Raw genomic sequence first — 21647 nt, 5'->3', positions numbered from 1 at the left:
AATTAAACAAAATTTGCAGCAGATATACAAGGGCATGCACAAACACACACACACACACACACACACACACACACACACACACACACACACACACACGCTCACACTCTCCCTCACAAACACACATATGGAATCTATACTCTTCACAATCACCAGAAAAAACATGAAGTTTTGTCTGGGTCGTCTTCTCGTCCTCCGGTGAAATTAAAGAAGGGCCAAAGTTTGCATTGAGAAAGGAGAGGAGGCCAGTCGGTTCATTTCCCACAATCCTCTGCTCTTCCCATGAGTCCTCTCAGACAACTAAACTCCAAACCACTTTCCACAGCGTCAGAGATGTCTGACCCCTCACCTATCTGAAACACACACACACACACACACACACACACACTTCCTTAACACATACAGGACCATAAACCTTTACAGCATAACATGAGAGTGACATGAGAAACACACACACATACACAGAGAGGGAGAGAGAGAAAGAAAACACACACAAACACACCAAAGACGTCCACAGGATCCTGTTCTAAGTCTCCTTACACAGCACATGACCAGACACGACACGAACCAACTGCAACTCCTCTGCACGTGCTAAAGGTCATCTATGCCTGACACATGAATTAAGTATACACATACTGAGTGTGTATATGTGTGTGTGTCATATATGTCTGTAAAGCTGTATGTGTGCACTGATGTGTGTGTGTGTGTGTGTGTGTAGTTGTGTAGTCTGAGAATGCACCCCCCCCCCCACCCGCAGTCTGCTGGTTGCCAGTAATGAGCAGATGGGAGGTGAATAATTGATGGAGGAGTGAAGGGCACATTGAGCAGACACACAAAAGCCTGCTCTGCTCTGCCCACGCCTGGCTGCTACAGGTTACCCCTCTCCCTCTCCTCCACCATCACTTTCCACTCTTTCACATCTGACCGTGTGCAGTGCTGTGCAGTGAGTAAACCTCACTAGACGACACCAGAAACTTTTTGGACAACCAGAAAGGTTTTAGCCTCCTTGCTAGCACACCCGACTCCCATGCCTGAGGTTGCGGGTTCAAGTCTGGTGCTCAAGTCCTGTGCTTGTTGGCACAACACAGGTTTCACACGCTTATGGTCAGATCACATCATCGCTTACCATTGCTCAGAAACACAATAGTTTGGGTATTTGTGTATAGTTGTGTGTGTGTGTGTGTGTACTCACCCTGGGCCAGTACTGTGCAGTCTACACCAGCCCATCGTAGAGAGAGAGCACTGTGTGTGTGTGTGTGTGTGTGTGTGTGTGTGTGTGTGTGTGTGTGTGTGTGTGTGTGTGTGTGTGTGTGTGTGTGTGTGTGTGTGTGTGTGTACTCACCCTGGGCCAGTACTGTGCAGTCTACACCAGCCCATCATAGAGAGAGAGCACTGTGTGTGTGTGTGTGTGTGTGTGTGTGTGTGTGTGTGTGTGTGTGTGTACTCACCCTGGGGCAGTACTGTGCAGTCTACACCAGCCCATCGTAGAGAGAGAGCGCCTGCACTATGGAGGGATCTGCCTTTGAGCCTTCCTGAAACTCCTGCAGCGTTAGCTTCCCATCTGCGTTCTGTTACACACACACACACACACACACACACACACACACACACAGGCAGAGGACATGTGAAGGTCTGATCAGCTGGCATTTCTTGCAATCTGGGATATTATTAACACTACACACACACACACACACACACACACACACACACACAGTGCTGGTGCAGCTGATGGTTATTCACCAGTCTGACCAGCAGGGGGAGCGGTTTCTCTCATGTCACAGGAAATGCCCACGGCCATCACATGCCAACAGTGTGTGAGCAACTCCAGGATTCATAACTCTCACACACACAGACACAGTTACAGACAGCACTTGTGCTAATTCAGGCAGACACGGATTGTCTGATTGTGTGATAGTGTGAATTGCGGTGAGGTTGGGGAACACACACACACACACACACACACACACAGTGCTCTCTACATGCGTGTGAGGATGCCTGTCCTGCAGCTACCTTATCCATCAGGGTGAAGATGCGGTTGACGCGTTTCTCTGGTGTATTCTCCTCCTCTGGCAGCTCCACTGTGTTTCCCTGCAACATGAGAACAGACTTCACTTCCTGTTTCACAGCCCCTACAATCCCCCATAACCATGCTGAGCACCCAACCCTGAGGAGGAGGAGGAGGAGGAAGATGAGGAAGAGGCAGCTGCTCACCACCATCTGGTAGATGGCATCCACGATGTTCAGCATCTCATCACGAGTGATGTAGCCGTCATTGTCCAGATCATACAGTTTAAAAGCCCCTGTCCAAATCACACACCGACAGTTACATACATGTGGTTGTGTGTACGTGTGTACATGTGGGTGTGTGTGTGTCTACATATGGGTGTGTGTGGGTCTACATGTGTATGTGTGTCTGTATGTGGATGTGTGTGTATGTGTGTCTACATGTGGATGTGTCTGTCTACATGTGGGTGTGTGTGTGTCTACATGTGGGTGTGTGTGTGTGTCTTCGTGTGGGTGTGCATCTGCTTACATCTCAGCTTCTCATCCAGGGTTCCACGAGAAGTGACTGACAGGGCCTGAATGAACTCAGAAAACTCAATACGTCCATCCTGCAGAGGAGAAAGAGAGAGAGAGAGAGAGAGAGAGAGAGAGATAAACAGAGAAAGTGATTAAATGGCCTAATTGAGAAGTGCCACTCTGAACCTCTTTTGTTGGGTGAGGGCGTCCGTGTGCAGACAGCCTAGTTCTATTTCAGCTCTGCACCTGGCACTCCCTAGAGGAGTGTGTGTGTGTGTGTGTGTGTGTGTGTGTGTGTGTGTGTGTGTGTGAGAGAGAGAGAGAGAGAGAGAGAGAGAGAGAGAGAGAGAGTGAGTATGTTTGTGTGTGTGTGTGTGTGTGTGTGTGTATCCGTCTGTCCTTGTCTCAGACACCCAAAAGCCCCAAAGCCGGTTCTGGCGTTCTGCTCCTCCTCAGTTCTACCCCTTGGTTCTGTGTCTTTGTTCTGCCCCCTAATGGTGTGTGTGTGCACGTCTCTCTCTCTCTCTGTGTGTGTGTGTGTGTGTGTGTGTGTGTGTGTGTGTGTGTGTGTGTGTGTGTGTGTGTGTGTGTCTTTGTTCTGCCCCCTAATGGTGCACATTTATGTCACTCCCCCTTCCTCACTCACACACACACACATTACACTATCTGTCTTTAAAACAGGAAGAACCCCACAGCTCCAGGCAGGTGTGTTTATGTGTGTGTGTGTGTGTGTGTGTGTGTGTGTGTGTGTGTGTGTGTGTGTGAGTGTGTGTGTGTGTGTGTGTGTGTGTGTGTGTGCGTGCGCACGCATTTGTTCTGACTAGGGATGTCTGTTTTTAAAAGTGGGAAAACACAGAGGAATCCTGCGGCTAGCAGGCACCGTTCTGTGTTTTGCATAAAGTCAGAGAGCATTGTGTGTGTGTGTGTGTGTGTGTGTGTGTGTGTGTGTGTGTGTGTGTGTATGTGTGTGTGTGTGTGTGCCAGGGTGGAGGTCTGTGTTTCAGTGCTGATATTTCCACAACATTTCCACAGGCAAAGGCACACAGACATGCCAGTAAGACCTGCAGCATCTGAAGCTGAAGTTCCTTCACAAACCCAGTGTCTCCTGATGTCTATGGTAAGACCTGCTGCATCTGAAGACCCATCATAAACCCTCTGTCTCCTGATGTCTATGGTAAGACCTGCTGCATCTGAAGGTCCATCACAAACCCTCTGTCTCCTGATGTCTATGGTAAGACCTGCTGCATCTGAAGGTCCATCATAAACCCTCTGTCTCCTGATGTCTATGGTAAGACCTGACGTCTGACTCTTCCTCCTCCTCCTCCTCTCAGCACTCCGATTCACTGAGGGTCTGAGCAGCTGCTCTCACTGCTGGAGACGTCTCTACCTGACAATCACCTGAGCCGTGAGTCATTCCATAAAAGCACACACACACACACACACACACGCACACACGCACACACACACACACACACACACACACACACACACACACACACCATCCCATCAGGCTACCTCAGCCTGTGATGTCTTCTTATCTCCCAGTCCTGATCTGACAGCTCTAAACTGACGCTCATTATGTCCTCAAGTCTGACACAGCAACCTGCAACCTATCAACACAATAAGACTGACTGTCACCGCAGTGTGGAGCTCAGACCCTGTAACCCACACCTATCTTTGACATTACGGACTTCAAGGGTTGCCATGGTGTTTCTAACATTAGAACAACTAAATATATACAGTACATTCAGTGGTAGCCTAGCAACATATCTTTATATACACAATGATTTAGATAGAAGTTTGCAGGGTTACTTTGCCACGGCAACTTGCTCTCCATCTGACTCTCCCTCTCGCCCCCCTTTCAGTCTCTCTATCTTTCCATCCGTGTACTTGTGAGGCCTTAGACCAGAGATGTACTTGCTTTTAACGACACATGCTTGATGGCTGCCCTGCGTCTGTTTGGTGCGGTGAAACTGGCAGGGGCAGGTTGGCAGAACTGCTCATAAATATAGATGAGTGTGTGGAGAGAGGAGTGTGTGTGTTGGTGATGATGGTGCAGAGAGGAGTGTGTGTGTGTGTTGGAGATGATGGTGCAGAGAGGAGTGTGTGTGTGTGTGTGTGTTGCTGATGATGGTGCAGAGAGGAGTGTGTGTGTGTGTGTGTGTGTGTGTGTGTGTGATCACAGTGGGGAGAGGGGGTTGGCTGTTCTCTGGCAGCTTCTTAATCACATCCACTGATCAGCCAGATAACACAACAGCCCTCTTTAGTGAATAATTAATGACCAACAGGCTTTCAATAAACACAGCTCACACAGCTTATCCACTGCACTTAACTCATAATGGCCTACACACACACACACACACACACACACACACACACACACACACACACACACACACACACACACACACCAACACCGCAGTCTGGCCATTTTGTGACCCTGTAACACCCCTTTGCTTGAGGCTCTGCTCATCACTGGCCCTTAAGTGTCCTCTATTAGCCAGCCTGTGAGAGCGTGAACCCATGTGTGTGAACCATCCTCCACACACACACACACTCATGTGTGTGTGAACCATCCTCCACACATGGGTGTGTGTGAACCTAAGAGCCCTCTATTAGCCAGTCTGTGAGAGTGGAGAGTGTGTTCCCATGTGTGTGAACTATCCTCTACACACACTCATATGTGTGTGAACTATCCCCTACACACACTCATATGTGTGTGAACTATCCCCTACACACACTCATATGTGTGAACTATGGATACTTTGACTTTGCTTTGATACCAAAGGTGTGCACTCACCACTTCTTCCATGAATACCTCTCTCAGTCCAAGAACACTACAAGCAAAACTCTAAACAACAACGGCAAATTGTGACATTGACATTCTTTCAGTTCAAAACCTGACAACATTTTCATCACTGTAGATGGAAAGATGCTATATTCTGATTTTAGCAGAAATTGTCTCTCAAACAGGTATTTCACCACTACAGGTGTTATTTTGACGATTTTCCAAAACCCCATTCATTCTCTCATAGGGATTTGATTTCAAACAGAACTTGCAAAAATGCTACTCCGCCTCATTTATTCCCAAAGATTCAAGGCAAGGGAGAATGTTGCAGTAAACACACACACACACACACACACACACACACACACACACACACACACACACACACACACACACACACACACACACACACACACACACACACACACACACACACACACACACACACACAAAGATTCAAGGCAAGGGAGAATGTTGCAGTAAATGTGAAGTTCATAAAAAAATTATCCCCAAAAAATGATCCCGTTAGGGTTACAGTAGACTGCTGGTGGTAGCATCTTGTGTTGTTTCACTTACTGCACTGGCATAATCTCTGTTGTAGTGTAGGATACCACAGAGATTGTAGCATAGAGCTCTACACACACACATACTGTATGTGTGACCTATCCCCTACACAGACTCATGTGTGTGATGTGAGCCCTACACACTCTAAGGGAAAAGCTGCAACCCCTGGACACACTCATGTGTGTGATGTGACCCCTACACACTCTTAAGGGGAAAGCTGCAACCCCTGGACACACTCATGTGTGTGATGTGACCCCTACACACTCTTAAAGGGAAAGCTGCAACCCCTGGACACACTCATGTGAGTGGGCTGCTGTACCTTGTTCTCATCGAACACGTTGAAGACGAAGGAGGCGAACTTGGTCGGGTCTCCGAAGGGGAAGAACTGCTTGTAGATCTTCTGGAAGCCAGCAGCGTCCAGCTGACCACTGGGACAGTCTTTGATGAAGCCTCGGTACCTGAGGAGACAGAACAGCATGTTTAACACACACACACACACCCACACCCGCGCAGACACAGGCGCAGCCACACACATACACACCCGCGCAGACACAGCCACACACACACACATACACACACACACCCACACACATGTAAAAGGCATGAGGAAACCTAACTCATCTCATTCTAAATCAATCAACTGATCAACATGATCTGGAAATACTTGTTGGGCGTGGGGGCTTGTAAGGGTGGATATGATATGCACTTTTTTTCCCCTAAAGATTCAAAGCAAGAGAGAATTATGCAGTAAATGTGAAGTTCATAACTATTTGACCCCACATTCAGAGGTCACCATGGATCAGCATTAGGGCTGCAGTAGACATCTGGTGGTGGCATCTTGTGTGTCCCTTACTGCGCTGGAAATGGCAAGCATCTGCTCTCATTCAGTTGTACTAAGTATACCACAAAGATTGTAGCATAGGGCTGTCATGAAACACATGGCAACATTTCAGATTCATTTGTTTGGTATTACATACAGTATGTACTGTAGAGAGCGGTCATACTTTTTTTCTGTTTTTGTGACGCAACACCAATTGTTGTATGCAAAAAGCTTGGGGTGCCACGTTGTCCAAATACTGTAGCTTTGTATGGAAAAGTAATATTGGAGTTACCAAAGACCAGCTTCGTGGAGCATGACCAGACTGGAGATGACTTTGTCACAGTCTAAGGATCCAGTAGTCAAGTACACTAATCCAACGGTAAAAACAGGGAGGAAGTGGAATCCATGAGAAGCGGTTCAACATGCACAAGGCGCATTACAGCATAGGGCTATCATTGGGCAGGTACAGAGTGGAAGAGCAGGGTTTGGGATATCATTGGGCAGGTACAGAGCGGAAAGCAGGGTTTGGGATATCATTGGGCAGGTAGAGTGGAAGAGCAGGGTTTGGGATATCATTGGGCAGGTACAGAGTGGAAGATCAGGGTTTGGGGTATCATTGGGCAGGTACAGAGTGGAAGATCAGGGTTTGGGGTATCATTGGGCAGGTACAGAGTGAAAAGCATGGGGTAACGCTACATCGCTGGAGAGCAGGCAGATGGTAACTGCCTTTGTTCGTGAGCAAGAAGAGTAAACTAGATGAAGAAGGGACATTTGAAGTGGTGGTTTAAGGCCCCGTCACACCATGACGTTCTGGTCAACGTTCTATGATGTTAGAGGAAACGTTGGTAATCGTCCATGGTCGCTGGAATTGCGCCAGAAGAGCTTTGTGTGAAAGCTAATCGCACAAAAGTTCTCATGGAGATCAGCGTTCTTCAACGTTTCATTTAAACGCTGGAGAATTTCGTGGAACTTTTTATTAACTTTGCACGCGTTTGGCTATCATAGTCAGTCGTTGGGTAGGGTAGACTGAGTACAGTTGATGCACCCGAAATAACTTATGTGCGCAGCAATCCTGAGACGTGATTTTTAGTTTGGACATGCCTACTAACATCCTTTTTGATCCAGGGAAATTTGAGCACCTAACCCATCTCTCGTAGGAAGATATCGGCGAAAATTTTTTCACCAAGGGAAGATCTTGATTTTATCATGTCCCTTCTACAATTAATATGTTATTAACCATACGTGATCAACAAACGCAACTTACATCATTGCAAACGTTATTCTGTGCACTATACATCTACATATTCAATGCTATCATGTCATGCAAGGTCATTGCATAATCTAGCGAAAAGCGGAGTGGAGGGTATATGCTTGCTTGAGTCAGCATGAAGTAGATGTAGCCTACTGAACTTGAACATAGCTGAGCACTGTTATAGCTGGTGCTGTTCCATGGCAGATGGATATGATATGAAGACTCTTGTGACATGGACAATGTGTGTGGATGTGTTGATGTTTTCTAATAATAAACATTGAGAAACACAAATTCAGTGTCAAATTTAAATCATTTATTTTAATAACATAAAACCCCAGGAATAACGCCCGCTAGTGAAAGAGGCTTTGTATTCTTCTTACTTTCAGCAGCATTTATCATCTTCTTACTTGCAGCAGCGCTAGTAGCAGAAGCCCCCCTCACACCTTTTCGTGGTCTTGGCGGCATGATGTTCACTGTTCAGATCAACTGAATCCACTATGATTTTCCAGCGTTTTATACCCGTTTGACCATAAAACCCACACGCCAGCAAAACGCTTTTCTGTCATTATTCACACGCAAATTACACTCTTAACACGCTATTCTAAGGTTGACTTATCGTTTGTCGCGCTGGAGTGACACGTCAGCACACGTTTGTCGCGGACCAGTGACACGTCACTTGGTCGGTGTTACACACTCCTCATGCGTCAGTCCCACGCTAGTCATGTGTCAGTCCTACGCAATTATTTCGTTAGTAACACGCCAGATGTGCCCACATCGCCCTAGAAAGCTCGAAATTGAACGATTAGAAAGTTCAGAGAACGTTGACCAGAACGTCATGGTGTGACGGGGCCTTTACCTGGAGTTTTCTTCTTGAAATAGCCACGTTTTTTTTTTTTTTTAAATGGGTGTGTGCGTCTTCCAACTTTGTGTGCACTGTTCGGCACTTGATTACTCGCCCCTCCTTCAGACACGGCAAGGCATGTTCTGGTCTGTTTGTTGTTTTGCTATTACCACCTCCGTTTTCTGGGGCTTAAAATGTTCGGGGCGATAGCGAGTGTTTACTGTAACCTCAGGGCCCTGGGCCTGTAACCAATAGGATCACTTGGTAATCCAGACCAGAGAATCAGCAAGGATTAAGTTCAATTAGAAGACATTTCTGCCAAATATAGACTAAAGGTTTGTTGTATGTCTTATTCTGAGTAGAAGTTTAAGGAACTATAGTTTGTGGATATGGTGGCTGCACACTGATAGGGTGAGAAGCAGTACCTGTGAGTTACGTTCTGTGGTTTTGCGACCTGTCTAGTGAGTATGAGGTATGAGTCTGACTTTATCACAGATCAATTCTTGTGTTAAATTTGAGCATTTTATGAAATTTGCATGTATATATAAGGAACAACATGAACTTCAGTGTATAAATGTTCTTGCCATTTATTTACAAAGTTTTGAAAAATAAGCATGTATAAAATGTAGGATTACTAGTTGAAGGCAAGAATATGTTGGAAAACAATAATAAATGTAGAGTATCGACGTTTGCATAAAAGGACAGGGGTATACACTATCATACTTACTGTTAGAAAAGAGAGAGAAAGTTAGTGAGAGAGAAAGTGAGAGAGACAGGGAGAGATAGAGAGAGGAAGTGAGAGAGAGAGAAAGTGAGAGAGACAGAGAGAGAGAGAGAGAGAGAGAGAGAGAGAGAATGTGAGAGAGACAGAGAGAGAGATGTCAAGCTTTAACTGTATGGCAGCTTTTGTGATGTCTGGGCGTCCTGCCTCTCTAATTATCTGCCATCTGGCATTTCTCCTCATGCTGGAGTCTCTTTTCATCCTCCTCTCCACACATCTCTCTCTCCCTCCATCCCTTCATTTCTCCATGTCTGCTTCCCTCTCTGTCTGTCTGCCTCCCTCTCTGTCTGTCTGCCTCCCTCTCTGTCTGTCTGTTTCTCTCTCCTCTCTGTCTGTCTGCTTCTCTCTCTGTCTGTCTGCGTCCCTCTCTGTCTGTCTGTCTGTCTGCTTCCCTCTCTCTCTGTCTGTCTGTTTCCCTCTCTGTCTGTCTGCCTCCCTCTCTGTCTATCTGTTTCTCTCTCTGTCTGTCTGTTTCTCTGTCTGTCTGTCTGCTTCTCTCTCTGTCTGTCTGCTTCTCTCTCTGTCTGTCTGCTTCTCTCCTCTCTGTCTGTCTGCTTCTCTCTCTGTCTGTCTGCTTCTCTCTCTGTCTGTCTGCTTCTCTTCCTCTCTTAATCTCTCTCTCCCCCCTCTTTTCCACTGTTGTGACATCAGCGGTGTTCGCAGCATGAACATTACATTTTTGGTTAAACGAAGGAGGTGTGTGTGTGTGTGTGCTTGCGCTTGCATGGTGCCTGTGTGTATCTGTGTGTGCAAACATATGTGTGCTTGCACTTACGAGGTGCCTGTATCTGTGTGTGCAAACATAAATGTGTGTGTGTGTGTGTGTGTGTGTGTGTGTGTGTGTGTGTGTGTGTCAGCACTGATTTGTCCCGCTGAGGTGATTGGCTCAGCAACACAGGGGCCAGCCAATCAGCAGGAGGACCCAGCGCCTCATTGGTCTCCTGAGGTGTGTGTGTGTGTGCCTTGTTAACCTCTGCATATTGACTACAGGGCCTTTATAGACCAGAGAGGCAGCTTGCCAAAGCTTTACTGCAGATAGATATGCCACGAATTACTGGTTGTAAATAAATGGTGCCCACTGAATGGTGAGTTATGTCCTGGAGCTGAGCACTGAATGGTGAGTTATGTCCTGGAGCTGAGCACGCTGGGCCAGAGCGTTGAGTGTGGCAGTGGGTTTATCTCCCTCTGATAGATGCTGTAGCTCAACATGACAGCGGGGAATATGAGCTGCCCCCAGCCCAGCGCTGGCCCCGTTACCAGCATCAAGTGCACATGGAAACGGAGGAGAGAGCCATCAAAAAGGCTTTATGGGGATCTCCAGAGGCTACGGCAAGCAGGGAGTGACATATGGAGAGGATATAAACCCATAATGTTGAATAAGGGAGGCAGGGGTTGGTATGAGGTGCTATTACTGAGCATGGATAGAAACAGGCACATACACACACACACAGCTGAAATCACACAAAGGTGGATAAATACACACACACAGATGAACTGCACCTAAATGAACAGCACAGAAAAGCCACACACACACACACACACACACACACACACATACCCACACAAACAAGGACAGAGGTAAACACATGCACACAGCCCAAGCCTACAGGCAGTGTGGCCTCTGTGGAGAGGCAGATCTCTGAGTGTAAAGTGTGATCAAGGCTTCTCTCACTCCTGCCACTTTGCTGACCTGCACATGTCCTCCAGTACCCCACAAGGCATTGCAGCCGGCTAAGTGCTACAGCTGGAGTATGAGGCTCTCCCTCCTTTAGCAATCTAGCCATCAGATCAGATCCTCCAGCACTGTGCCTGACTGGATCAGATAGGGTCCTCAGTCTCTGACATCATTTCCTCTCCTCGACCATCATCTCTGACATCATTTCCCCTTCTCCAGCAGTGCTTCTGACATCATATCCTGTCTACCACCAGCATCTCAGACATCACTGCCTGTCCTCCAGCAGAATCTCTGACATCATATCCTCTTCTCCAGCAGAATCTCTGACATCATATCCTCTTCTCCAGCAGCATGTCTGACATCATATCCCTCTCCCATATCCCATATCCCATATCCCCCTCTCAGGCAGGCCGACAGGCAGCAGAGGTCAGTGAGTGAGTCAAGGTCTGACCCCAAACCCTCCACCAGGCAGAATCTCTGACATCATATCCTCTTCTCCAGCAGAATCTCTGATATCATATCCTGTCCCCCTGTCATGCAGGCAGACAGGCAGCAGAGGTCAGTGAGTGAGTTAGGGCCCTGAGTCTGACCCCCCCGCCCCCCCCTCTCTGTCTCTCTGTGGCTGGACTCAGAGTCTGGCTGACCTTGGGCTTGGCACACCTCACATAGAGTAGAGAGGCAGGCTTGCCCTTCACACACACTCAGCAGGCACACGTCTCACACACAAAGCAACACCACACGCACATCACACACAAAGCCACAGCACGCACATCACACACAAAGCCACAGCACGCACATCACACACAAAGCCACAGCACGCACATCACACACAAAGCCACAGCACGCACATCACACACAAAGCCACAGCACGCACATCACACACAAAGCCACAGCACGCACATCACACACAAAGCCACAGCACGCACATCACACACAAAGCCACAGCACGCACATCACACACAAAGCCACAGCACGCACATCACACTCACAAAGGTAACATGACATAGAGGGGTAAGGGAAAAGAGGGGAGGGTTGAGGGTTGAGGAGGAGAGCGGAGGGGACGAGAGGAGGTGAGGAGGGGAGGAGAGGAGGTGAGGAGGTGAGGAGGGGAGGAGAGGAGGGAAGAGGAGGAGAGGAGTGGGGGAAAAGAGAGGGGAGGAGAGGAGGTGGATATGGCGCAGGTAGTGACTCAGCCCCGGTTATTAGCAGCGGGAGGGAGTGTGTTCAGCACATGGCATGCAGAGGAGTGACTGTATGGCAGGGCGAGTGTGTGTGTGTGTGTGTGTGTGTGTGTGTGTGTGTGTGTGTGTGTGTGTGTGTGTGTGTGTGTGTGTTTACAGTGGACTGGGTGGGGGGTGTTGAGTGAGTTTATGAGTGAGGAGTGATGCATGCCTGTGTGTATGGTGTGTGTGTGTGTGTGTGTGTGTGTGTGTGTGTGTGTGTGTGTGTGTGTATACATGCTCAGGGCAGAGAGTTCAGCTTGGCCGCATATGACCAGGAGAAGAGAAAAGAGAAGGGAGGAAAGGCTTAAAAAACACAGAAAAGGAGGAGGAGGAGGGGAAAGAGTTAAAAACACTGGGGTTTCCATGACGAGGCTCTGGCCTGCTAATCCAGTGTGCTGCATATGTATGGTTCAAATCCCATCCTTACTGGTATTAGTGCAACACGGGTCAGGACAGGACCACATGGGGCTGGGTGAGGCCTCCTGTGTGTGGACAGGACCACATGGGGCTAGGTGAACTCTATGTTGGCATGTCAATCTGAGAGGATGTGTGTGTGAAGGCTCTATGTTAGCATGTCAATCTGAGAGTGTGTGTGTGTGTGTGTGTGTGTGAAGGCTCTATGTTGCCATGGTTTCACATGTGGACACAGACACCAGTTCATACTCCTATGGTGGCCATTTTGTCTATGTAGAGAGAATGAGGGGTGGAAACTCAGAGAAGGAGGAAGAGGATGAGGAAGACACAGTGAAGGGGAGGAGTGAAGTAGAGAGGGAAGAGAGAGGAGTGGAGTAGAGAGGGAAGAGAGAGGATTGAAGTAGAGAGGGAAGAGAGAGGACAGACAGAGATGACAAAATAGAACATCACTCACCACTGCTGAACCTCCTTCTCGGTGACTGTGGAGAAGAGCAGAACATGAGGAAGGCACAGAACACAGAACCTTACAGAGCAAAGAACCACACCAGGACTATGACAAACACAAACTGACACACACACCACATTTCTGCTGAAGGATTATATATATGGGTTCTTTTAACACATTTATATATCCATTCTTTCTTAAACATCAGGAAGGAGATGGACAGAGAGAGAGAGGGAGAGAGAGAGCTATGAGGAGGATAAGAGAGGGGGAGAGAGCAGTGAGGAGGATAAGATAGAGAGAGAGGGAGAGAGAGGGGGGGGAGAGAGAGAGCTATGAGGAGGATAAGAGAGAGGCCAAAAGAGAGCTGTGGTGTAACTCTAACGTCTCTCTCTGCTGTGAAGCCTTCATTACACACACACAGGAAGTTGGAGTGTGGGCCTCCTTTATCAGTGTCTCCGGTAAGGCACTGATGTCATTATAAGAAGTGTGTTAACCCATGTCCTGATTCAGACACACTGTCCAACACTATTCATCAGAGTCACATTCCTGAGTGTGTGTTAACCCACGGGTCCTGATTCAGACACACTGTCCAACACTATTCATCAGAGTCACATTCCTGAGTGTGTGTTAACCCACGGGTCCTGATTCAGACACACTGTCCAACACTATTCATCACAGTCACATTCTTGTGTGTGTTAACCCACGGGTCTTGATTCAAACACACTGTCCAACACTATTCATCAGTCACATTCCTGAGTGTGTTAACCCACGGGTCTTGATTCAGACACACTGTCCAACACTATTCATCAGTCACATTCCTGAGTGTGTTAACCCATGTCCTGATTCTCACACACTGTCCAACACTATTCATCAGAGTCACATTCCTGAGTGTGTGTTAACCCACGTCCTGATTCAGACACACTGTCCAACACTATTCATCAGAGAGACAGGGAGGAAGAGAGAGAGAGACAGGGAGAGAGGGAGAGAGAGAGGGAGGGAGGGAGAGAGAGAAAAGTGAGAGGTGAGAAGAGAGAGTACCTCAAGAGACAGAGGAACAAAGACCTTATCTGCAGGAAACTGCCTGCATCTGCCCACTCCTCCCCTCTCCTCTCCTCTCCTCTCCTCTCCTCCCTTCTCCTCTCCTCCCCTCGCCTCTCCTCTCCTCTCTCTGAAGGGGCCAAAGCCATCCCCACCAGCACACATACACACCCAGGGACATGAGTGTCTCCATCCCCACCAGCACACATACCCACCCAGGGACATGAGTGTCTCCATCCCCACCACCACACATACCCACCCAGGGACATGAGTGTCTCCATCCCCACCAGCACACATACACACCCAGGGTCATGAGTGTCTCCATTGAACCCCGGCTCCCAGCCCAGTCCCATTCAGCCTTCATGGCAGTTCAGACAGTGGCAGAAACACTCCTGGCCCTTTTCCACCAACAGGGACGGGTGCTTAAGACAAATCACCAGACAGACGGCCTGCTTCATAACGCAGCCCAGTGCTTAAACTAACAAGACACACCCAGCTGAGACAGTAATGCTGTACTGCTGCTTCAGGCCTGCTCGTCTGGAAGCACATTTCCCTCCATTTGAGGACAGAAAACGACTTTACTGCAGGAAAAGGAAGATGGAGGTGATTTCATTTTACTTGGGAGAAAAAAGAGAGTATTTCCTCTGAGGACCACTGATGGTTGCCTAATGGATTAATGCTACTTCTGAGAAGCCTTGGGGTCGTGGCATAACGGTTAGTCATGCTTTCAACTAGGGATGGGCATAATTAATCGACGATCGATTAATTGATCATTAAGAATTTCCTCGATGAAATTATTTTTTCATCGATTAAAACTAATGCATGTTCTGTTGCGTAGTGTGCGTGTAATTTATTTATTTTAGGGCTGTCAAAGTTAACACGTTATTCTATGAGATTATTGTGGCCGAGATTAATGCAATAAAATATTTGAACGCAGTTAACGCAACTTTGTTTACTTCCGGTGCGCGTTGACCCATGGCACGAAACTGCCTCGTGTCTGCAAGTCAGTTAGATAGAAGAGACCGAGACGGTAGTTGAAGATAGAGAGAGCTGAGGGATTGTTGGGCGGAAAGTTTCTGTTTAAGAGGCAAAATGACAGAACAATCGACAAAACTAAAGTTGTATGTAGCATTTGTCAAGCTGAATGTAGCTATTACAGAAGCAGCTCGTCTTTAAGTTATCACCTTAATGCAAAGCACCCGACAGAAAGCAGTCCCAGGTTAGATGGTCGCCAACCCACACTCCACGACTTCTCTAGGAAATGAACTAGACCAGTCCGTGAAAAGGTTACCAACGCTGTAGCAGTTTAGGTTGCCGGTGACTGTCGGCCCATCAACATAGTTGAAGACGGTGGGCTGACTGAGGTGATTCGAATTGCTTCAGGGGACAATTCTTACGATTTACCGTCGAGGAGCACCATTGTGTCTCGCATATATTCCTTGTATGACGGCGAGAGAGCACGAACAAAATACAATTGAACAACAGTGTCTAAAATACACGCTGTCTGAAGTGATTACTCGTTAATTTATAAGATTTAGTCTTGAGAAGAAAACAAACTTTTAATCACGATGAATCTAGATGAATGAATTTCAAAATGTGAGATTAATTAGTTAGAGAGAAAAAAAAGTTGTGTTATGAGCACTGGCTTCTAGCTGTCGGCTCCGCTGCTTAAGAGTACAGCAGCGCATATTTTCAAGTGTAACCATTGAACGGATCCCGTTTAACTGCCACAAGAGTTGTCCATCTTGTAAGTTTAACTGCCACAAGAGTTGTTCATCTTGTAATAAAGATCTCAATGAGGAAACACGCTGTGTTTTTTTCTATTTTCACTGCATTTTAATATAGCCTATAAATAGTGAATTTTAATATAAAAATATTAATGATTAATCGAAAATCGATCGTTAATTCTCCCGACGATCGATTAAGACAATTTAATCGAATGCCCATCCCTACTTTCAACAGCCCATAAATGTTTTTCTTTTCATCGCTTTCCCACACATGCCCAGCTGATGGCACCTATCATTGCTTTCCCACACATGACCAGCTGATGGCACCTACCGCACAGCAACACAGAGGGAAAAGCTGTGTTTGTTTGATTTAGGACACCTGGCAACAGATTTAGAAAATAAATACATATTCATAAGCCCGTAGTGAGGCTGTTACTTTTAGATGCAGACACTAAAGGCAGTAGATAAATTAAGTGTTGATCATCTTCAGTAGAAACTCAGTTGCCATGGCAAACATAAATAGCTCCCTCCAGTAATAAGTGTATGACAAAGCCTATATTAAGATGGTGTGGGCTAAACACTGTCTCTCCCTCGGTCTCTATCAAACTCCTGGCAGGGTCCTTAACCCTCATGAAATATGAATGGCCCTCAGGCAGCAGGGGGCGCTGTCCTGCCATGCTGCTGTGGTGCATCACTGGATCAACACAGGGGCACAGCGCTGTCTGGACCGCCCCAGCATCTCACACTGAACACATCATGCTATGCTGCTGGACTGCCCCACCTCACGCTGAACACATTATGCTATGCTATGCAGCACACATACTGTAAACACACACATATACACCAACACACACCCACCTTCGTAGATTTACTTTATTTTTCAGCAGTAACTGGCAAGACCTAAAGCAAGCCAATCTACAACTAGCCTAACACCGTTACACACCGAGTCAACTCAAGGCCAGCCTTATAACATGATCGCCTGTCACAATCTCACTAAACCCAGCATCCAGCACACTATCACAGTGCTCTACTAACAACTGGAGTGTATTGCTGATGTTCCACATCTTCCATGAGGCTCTTTCCTCCTCCTCCTCCATGCCTCAGTCTCCTGTCTCATCTTGTTGAACACGCCCGTGTCTTGTCTCATGTCTTGTCTCTTGTTGTTATGTCCCTAAGGGAGGGCTCACAAGTCATGTCCTCACTGTCCCACACGTGACAGAGACTTATACGACCCTAAATGGCACCCCACTCGGCTCTGCACAGAGAGCCATGATGAGAGAGACACACTCCTCCAACAAGCCAGAGAGAATGTCAGCTGTCTGACTGCACTGGGCTTCAGCAGAGAGACGGCTTAATTGGCCTCTCCACAGAGAGTCCTTTCACTGCGGCTGAGATGTAATCAACTTTTATTTCATAACTATTTCATAGCTCAGGCCCAACGAAGGACAGCAGAGCAATCAGACAGAGGAGACGCCAAGAGCAAAGGAGCGAGTGAGGAGGAAGGAGGAGGAGGAGAGAGGGAAAAGGAGAGAAAGAGAGGGTGACAGCACAAGCACAAGATACTGTACCATGAGCGAGTGAGTGTGAAAGACAGAGAGAGAGAGAGAGAGAGAGAGAGAGAGAGAGAGAGAGAGAGAGAGAGTGAGTGAGTGAGTGAGTGAGTGAGTGAGTGAGTGAGTGAGTGAGTGTGAAAGACAGACAGAAAGACAGTGAGTGAGTGAGAAAGAGAGTGAGATAAATGTCAGTGAGAGAGAGAGTGAGTGAGTGAGAAAAAGAGAGAGATGTTAGTGAGTGAGTGAGTGTGTAAGGGACAGTAAGTGAGAGAGAGGACAGGCAGTTTGGTCCGGTAGCCCTTCAGGTCAGCCTTGCTTCTACCCAGGCTTCTAACCCTAACCCTGCCTTGCTCCCAGCTCCTATGCAGAGGATAATGCATAATAAACCCTACCGTTAGTGATTATGACACACGGTGCAATCCTCACACACCCCTCACACACCGCCCACTCCTAACACACCCTCAGTACATGGTCAGTTACATTAAACCCTCCCGTGAGTGATTATGACACACTGCTCACTCCTCACACACACACACTCACTCCTCATACACACACTCACTCCTCACACACACACACACTGCATGGCTACCTGCCAGCTGCACTACCATTGCCTATAAGCTTGTAACCAATGAAATCCCTCACACAGAGTCCTACTGACAGGATGGGGAAGAGCAGAAACATCAGCATTAAGACCACTGGCTCTCTCCTCTCCCCTGAGTCGCAGCGCTGCTCTGCTCTGCACACAGTAACATCCTCTGGGGTTAAAGAGGCTGGAGGGCTTAAAGCCTCAGTCATGTCATTAAGGGAGGATAGTGCTTCCCAAGCCACACACACACACAGGCAATAAGCACAGAGATATGAAGTTAAGCCAGTGGAGGCTCCACACACACACACACACACACACACTGAGACGCAAACAAGGAGAGGAAGAGCCTGATAATCACACACACACACACACACACTGACACACGAATAAGGAGAGGAAGAGCCCGATAATCACACACACACACACACACTGACACACGAATAAGGAGAGGAAGAGCCTGATAATCACACATACACACACACACACTGACACACGAATAAGGAGAGGAAGAGCCTGATAATCACACACACACACACACACACTGACACACGAATAAGGAGAGGAAGAGCCTGATAATCACACACACACACACACACTGACACACGAATAAGGAGAGGAAGAGCCTGATAATCACACACACACACACACTGACACACGAATAAGGAGAGGAAGAGCCTGATAATCACACAGAACAATGCACCAGCGCAGGGGTGTTGGAGGAGAGAGAAGAGCCAAGAAACAATAGTAATTATAATAAAAATAATAGTAGTAGTAGTAGTAGTAATAAACACATTAACAGTTCACCCACCCCCTGTCGGACCTGGTCCCTAACTCAATGCCCTAACAGCACCTAAGCCCTCTGGAAAGCTAAACCCTGGGAAAAGCCTGATATGGACTGAGACACGAGGAGAGAATAAAGCAACAGCAGAGGGGTAATGGAGGATAGAGAAGAACGAATGAAAGAGTGAAGAGAGAGATGAATGAAAGAAGAGATGAGGGGTAAGACAACATGGTGGCAAAGAAATATCCTGATACCCCCTGGTGTTAGACTGAACCCATCAAAACTCATAAAACACTACCATTTCAACTAGCAGAAGTAATTAGAGGGAGAGACAGCGAGAGAGCAGAGCGCAGGGAACAGTGGCCAGAGACAGCAGCAGCCAGCCCGTCTCAGCAGGGGGGGCCATCCTCCTCTTTTCTGCACTTTCCCTTCTCTCTCTCTCTTTCTCATTTTCTGTCTGTCTGTCTCAATCTCTGCCTGCCTCTGAACACAGTTATTATCAGCCAGCTGCCCAAGGCCGCCCCAGCAGGATAATACCCAGTGTGCATTTCACCATCACTGCACGTATTTGGGTAGAGGAGAGCCCATGAGGCTCCACAGCCAAAGGGGAGGGTTTCCATGCCGGGGTGTGATTGACAGAGGAAAGACACACCCGAGGCACAGCAGAATGACGTGAACACTTTCTTCCTCACTCTGCAGAGTATCATTTGTCTGCAGTATGTGCGCTCTGAAAGAGTCAAAGCCGTGTCCACTGTCTGTGTATCACCCTGACCTACCAGTTGAGCTACAGCTGTCTAAACTCCTCAACTGTAACTGGAGGTGAAATTGTTGAGGAATATCCTTTGGCTTGGACTAAACTAGTTTAACAGAACAAAAATAAATAAATAAATAAATAAACAAACAATATAAAATATGAAGCCTACCACACACCATATGTGTTTATATTGCCTCCATGGCAACAAACTCAGGTCTGGCAGCTGACAAACCAGCTCTGCTATTTCTGGCCAACCAAAGGCTTGATTGCACATCTCAAGACCAGGCACTCTGCATATTCATCAAATATTTTCACTGAAGGTCCTTTTAAGCTCTGATTAGGGAGGTTGCCACGCTTCTGCTAATCACAATTTGACAGCTCTTGAATTCTGATTCTAAGGCCTATTTTTGGTCTACATCTGAGTGAACTTGTGTCTCCACACACAAAGCTCTTTTCCCAGCCAACAAACACAGTGAGGAACATGTAATAATACTGACGGGACACAAGGGCCAAGCCACACGTTCACCAATCCATCTTTGCTAGAGATCCAGAGTGCCAGAGTGTCCTTATGCCAGTGTATGTATACAGTATGCCTTTTCATCTAATGGTTATACGTAGCATGAAGGCCTTTTCATCTAATAGTTATACGTAGCATGAAGGCTTTTTCATCTAATAGTTATACGTAGCATGATGGCTTTTTCATCGAATAGTTATACGTAGCATGAAGGCTTTTTCATCTAATAGTTATACGTAGCATGAAGGCCTTTTCATCTAATAGTTATACGTAGCATGAAGGCCTTTTCATCTAGTGGTTATAGCATGAAGGCCCATATTAAGCAAGTATGTGAGGGCTGTCCCTACAGAGTGGCTGCCTCATGACCTGTGTCTGAGGAGAACCCAAGCTCTGTGTGAATGGGAATGGCCAGTACTCAGAACCCTACAGAACCCTCCAGGCTCTAATCTGACTCCCTATGGGCACGACCCACACCCGAGACTCATGTTCTCCTCATGAGAGAGAGATGAAGGCTTTCATCAACTGCTCCCATCAGCTGGATACATGTGTGCGTCAACACTGCAGGGTATACTGCGGATTTACAGATTAACTGTGTGGTCTGATTAGATTAATATAAAGCCCAAAGTGAGACACACGTGATTAGAGTGGGTGGGTGCTGTAGAGTGGCGGGTAACTCATCTTTCCACAGCCTTCATTCATTCAGCAAAAAGCTGATTAAGGCTGCGGATACTGACCAATGGTGTTCCTGTTACCTGCTCTGAATGGCCATGCTCACAAAACATGTAACATGAGTGCAATCAGGGAAGACATGACAGCTGAAGATGCGCTAGAGACTAGGAGGGAGCAAGTGTTAGGCTACGGACAGTAGGTCCACCAAAGACACAGGTAGAGAGAGAGAGAGAGAGAGAGAGAGAGAGAGAGGGTGAGAAAGGCAGAGAGAGAGAGAGAGAGAGAGCGAGAGACTGACTACTTACAGTAGGTCTTCCTGGTGAGCTCCTCCACCACCTCTGGTTTCAGCTTGCTGTTGGACTTCCCCATTATTACTGTGGTCCTCAGTGCTGTCTGCAAGGTTCCTCGCCCCTCTCTCCTCCTTGATTATTCAGAAGAGACGCGCAGAACCCAGTCCTTGCGGTTCCTTTTCTCACTCAGGGAGCAGAGGCAGCTGACAGACCAGGTTCTGGTACTGAAGACAGAAGGGTTTAGTTGAGAGTGGTGCCACTGACACCTGAGTTCAGTCAGAACTGGTCCCACTGAAGACAAGATCCAGTCAGCAAGGGCACCACTAAAACCAAAGTTCAGTTATGTCCAAAACCAGGATCCAGTCAGCGCTGTTTCAGCTGAAGTCAAAGAGGGCTCAACCCTGTTACCACTCCC

The 21647-nt window shown here is 47.4% G+C and overlaps 1 protein-coding gene across 2 annotated transcripts; it reads right to left on the bottom strand.

Annotated features, from left to right (window-relative positions):
- Positions 1–294: 294 nt before the first annotated feature.
- On the bottom strand, positions 295–21645 carry LOC105891400 (neuronal calcium sensor 1). Of its 2 annotated transcripts, none has more exons than XM_031570916.1 (8): positions 21248–21645; positions 13330–13354; positions 6189–6327; positions 2531–2609; positions 2209–2297; positions 2008–2085; positions 1446–1565; positions 295–350 (listed from the first exon to the last, which is right to left on the bottom strand). In XM_031570916.1, exons 1-7 carry the CDS (start codon positions 21309–21311, stop codon positions 1467–1469), a joined length of 573 nt encoding a protein of 190 aa, XP_031426776.1. In that variant the 5' UTR covers positions 21312–21645; the 3' UTR covers positions 295–350; positions 1446–1466. The 2 variants fall into 2 exon arrangements, with proteins under 2 accessions (XP_031426776.1, XP_031426777.1); XM_031570917.1 differs by having other exon boundaries at positions 301–346.
- Positions 21646–21647: the final 2 nt, after the last annotated feature.

Source organism: Clupea harengus, chromosome 7, assembly GCF_900700415.2.
Source record: "Clupea harengus chromosome 7, Ch_v2.0.2, whole genome shotgun sequence".
Taxonomy (NCBI): domain Eukaryota; kingdom Metazoa; phylum Chordata; class Actinopteri; order Clupeiformes; family Clupeidae; genus Clupea; species Clupea harengus.
Note: the sequence above shows the minus strand (reverse complement) of the source record. Positions and strands in the feature narration are given on the sequence as shown.

Coding starts and splice junctions, on each gene's coding strand:
- LOC105891400 (XM_031570916.1), bottom strand. CDS start 21,311: ATGGGGAAGTCCAACAGCAAGCTGAAACCAGAGGTGGTGGAGGAGCTC. Junction 2,298..2,530: donor CCTGGATGAGAAGCTGAGAT/GTAAGCAGATGC, acceptor TGATTTGGACAG/GGGCTTTTAAACTGTATGAT. Junction 1,566..2,007: donor TCTTCACCCTGATGGATAAG/GTAGCTGCAGGA, acceptor TGTGTGTAACAG/AACGCAGATGGGAAGCTAAC.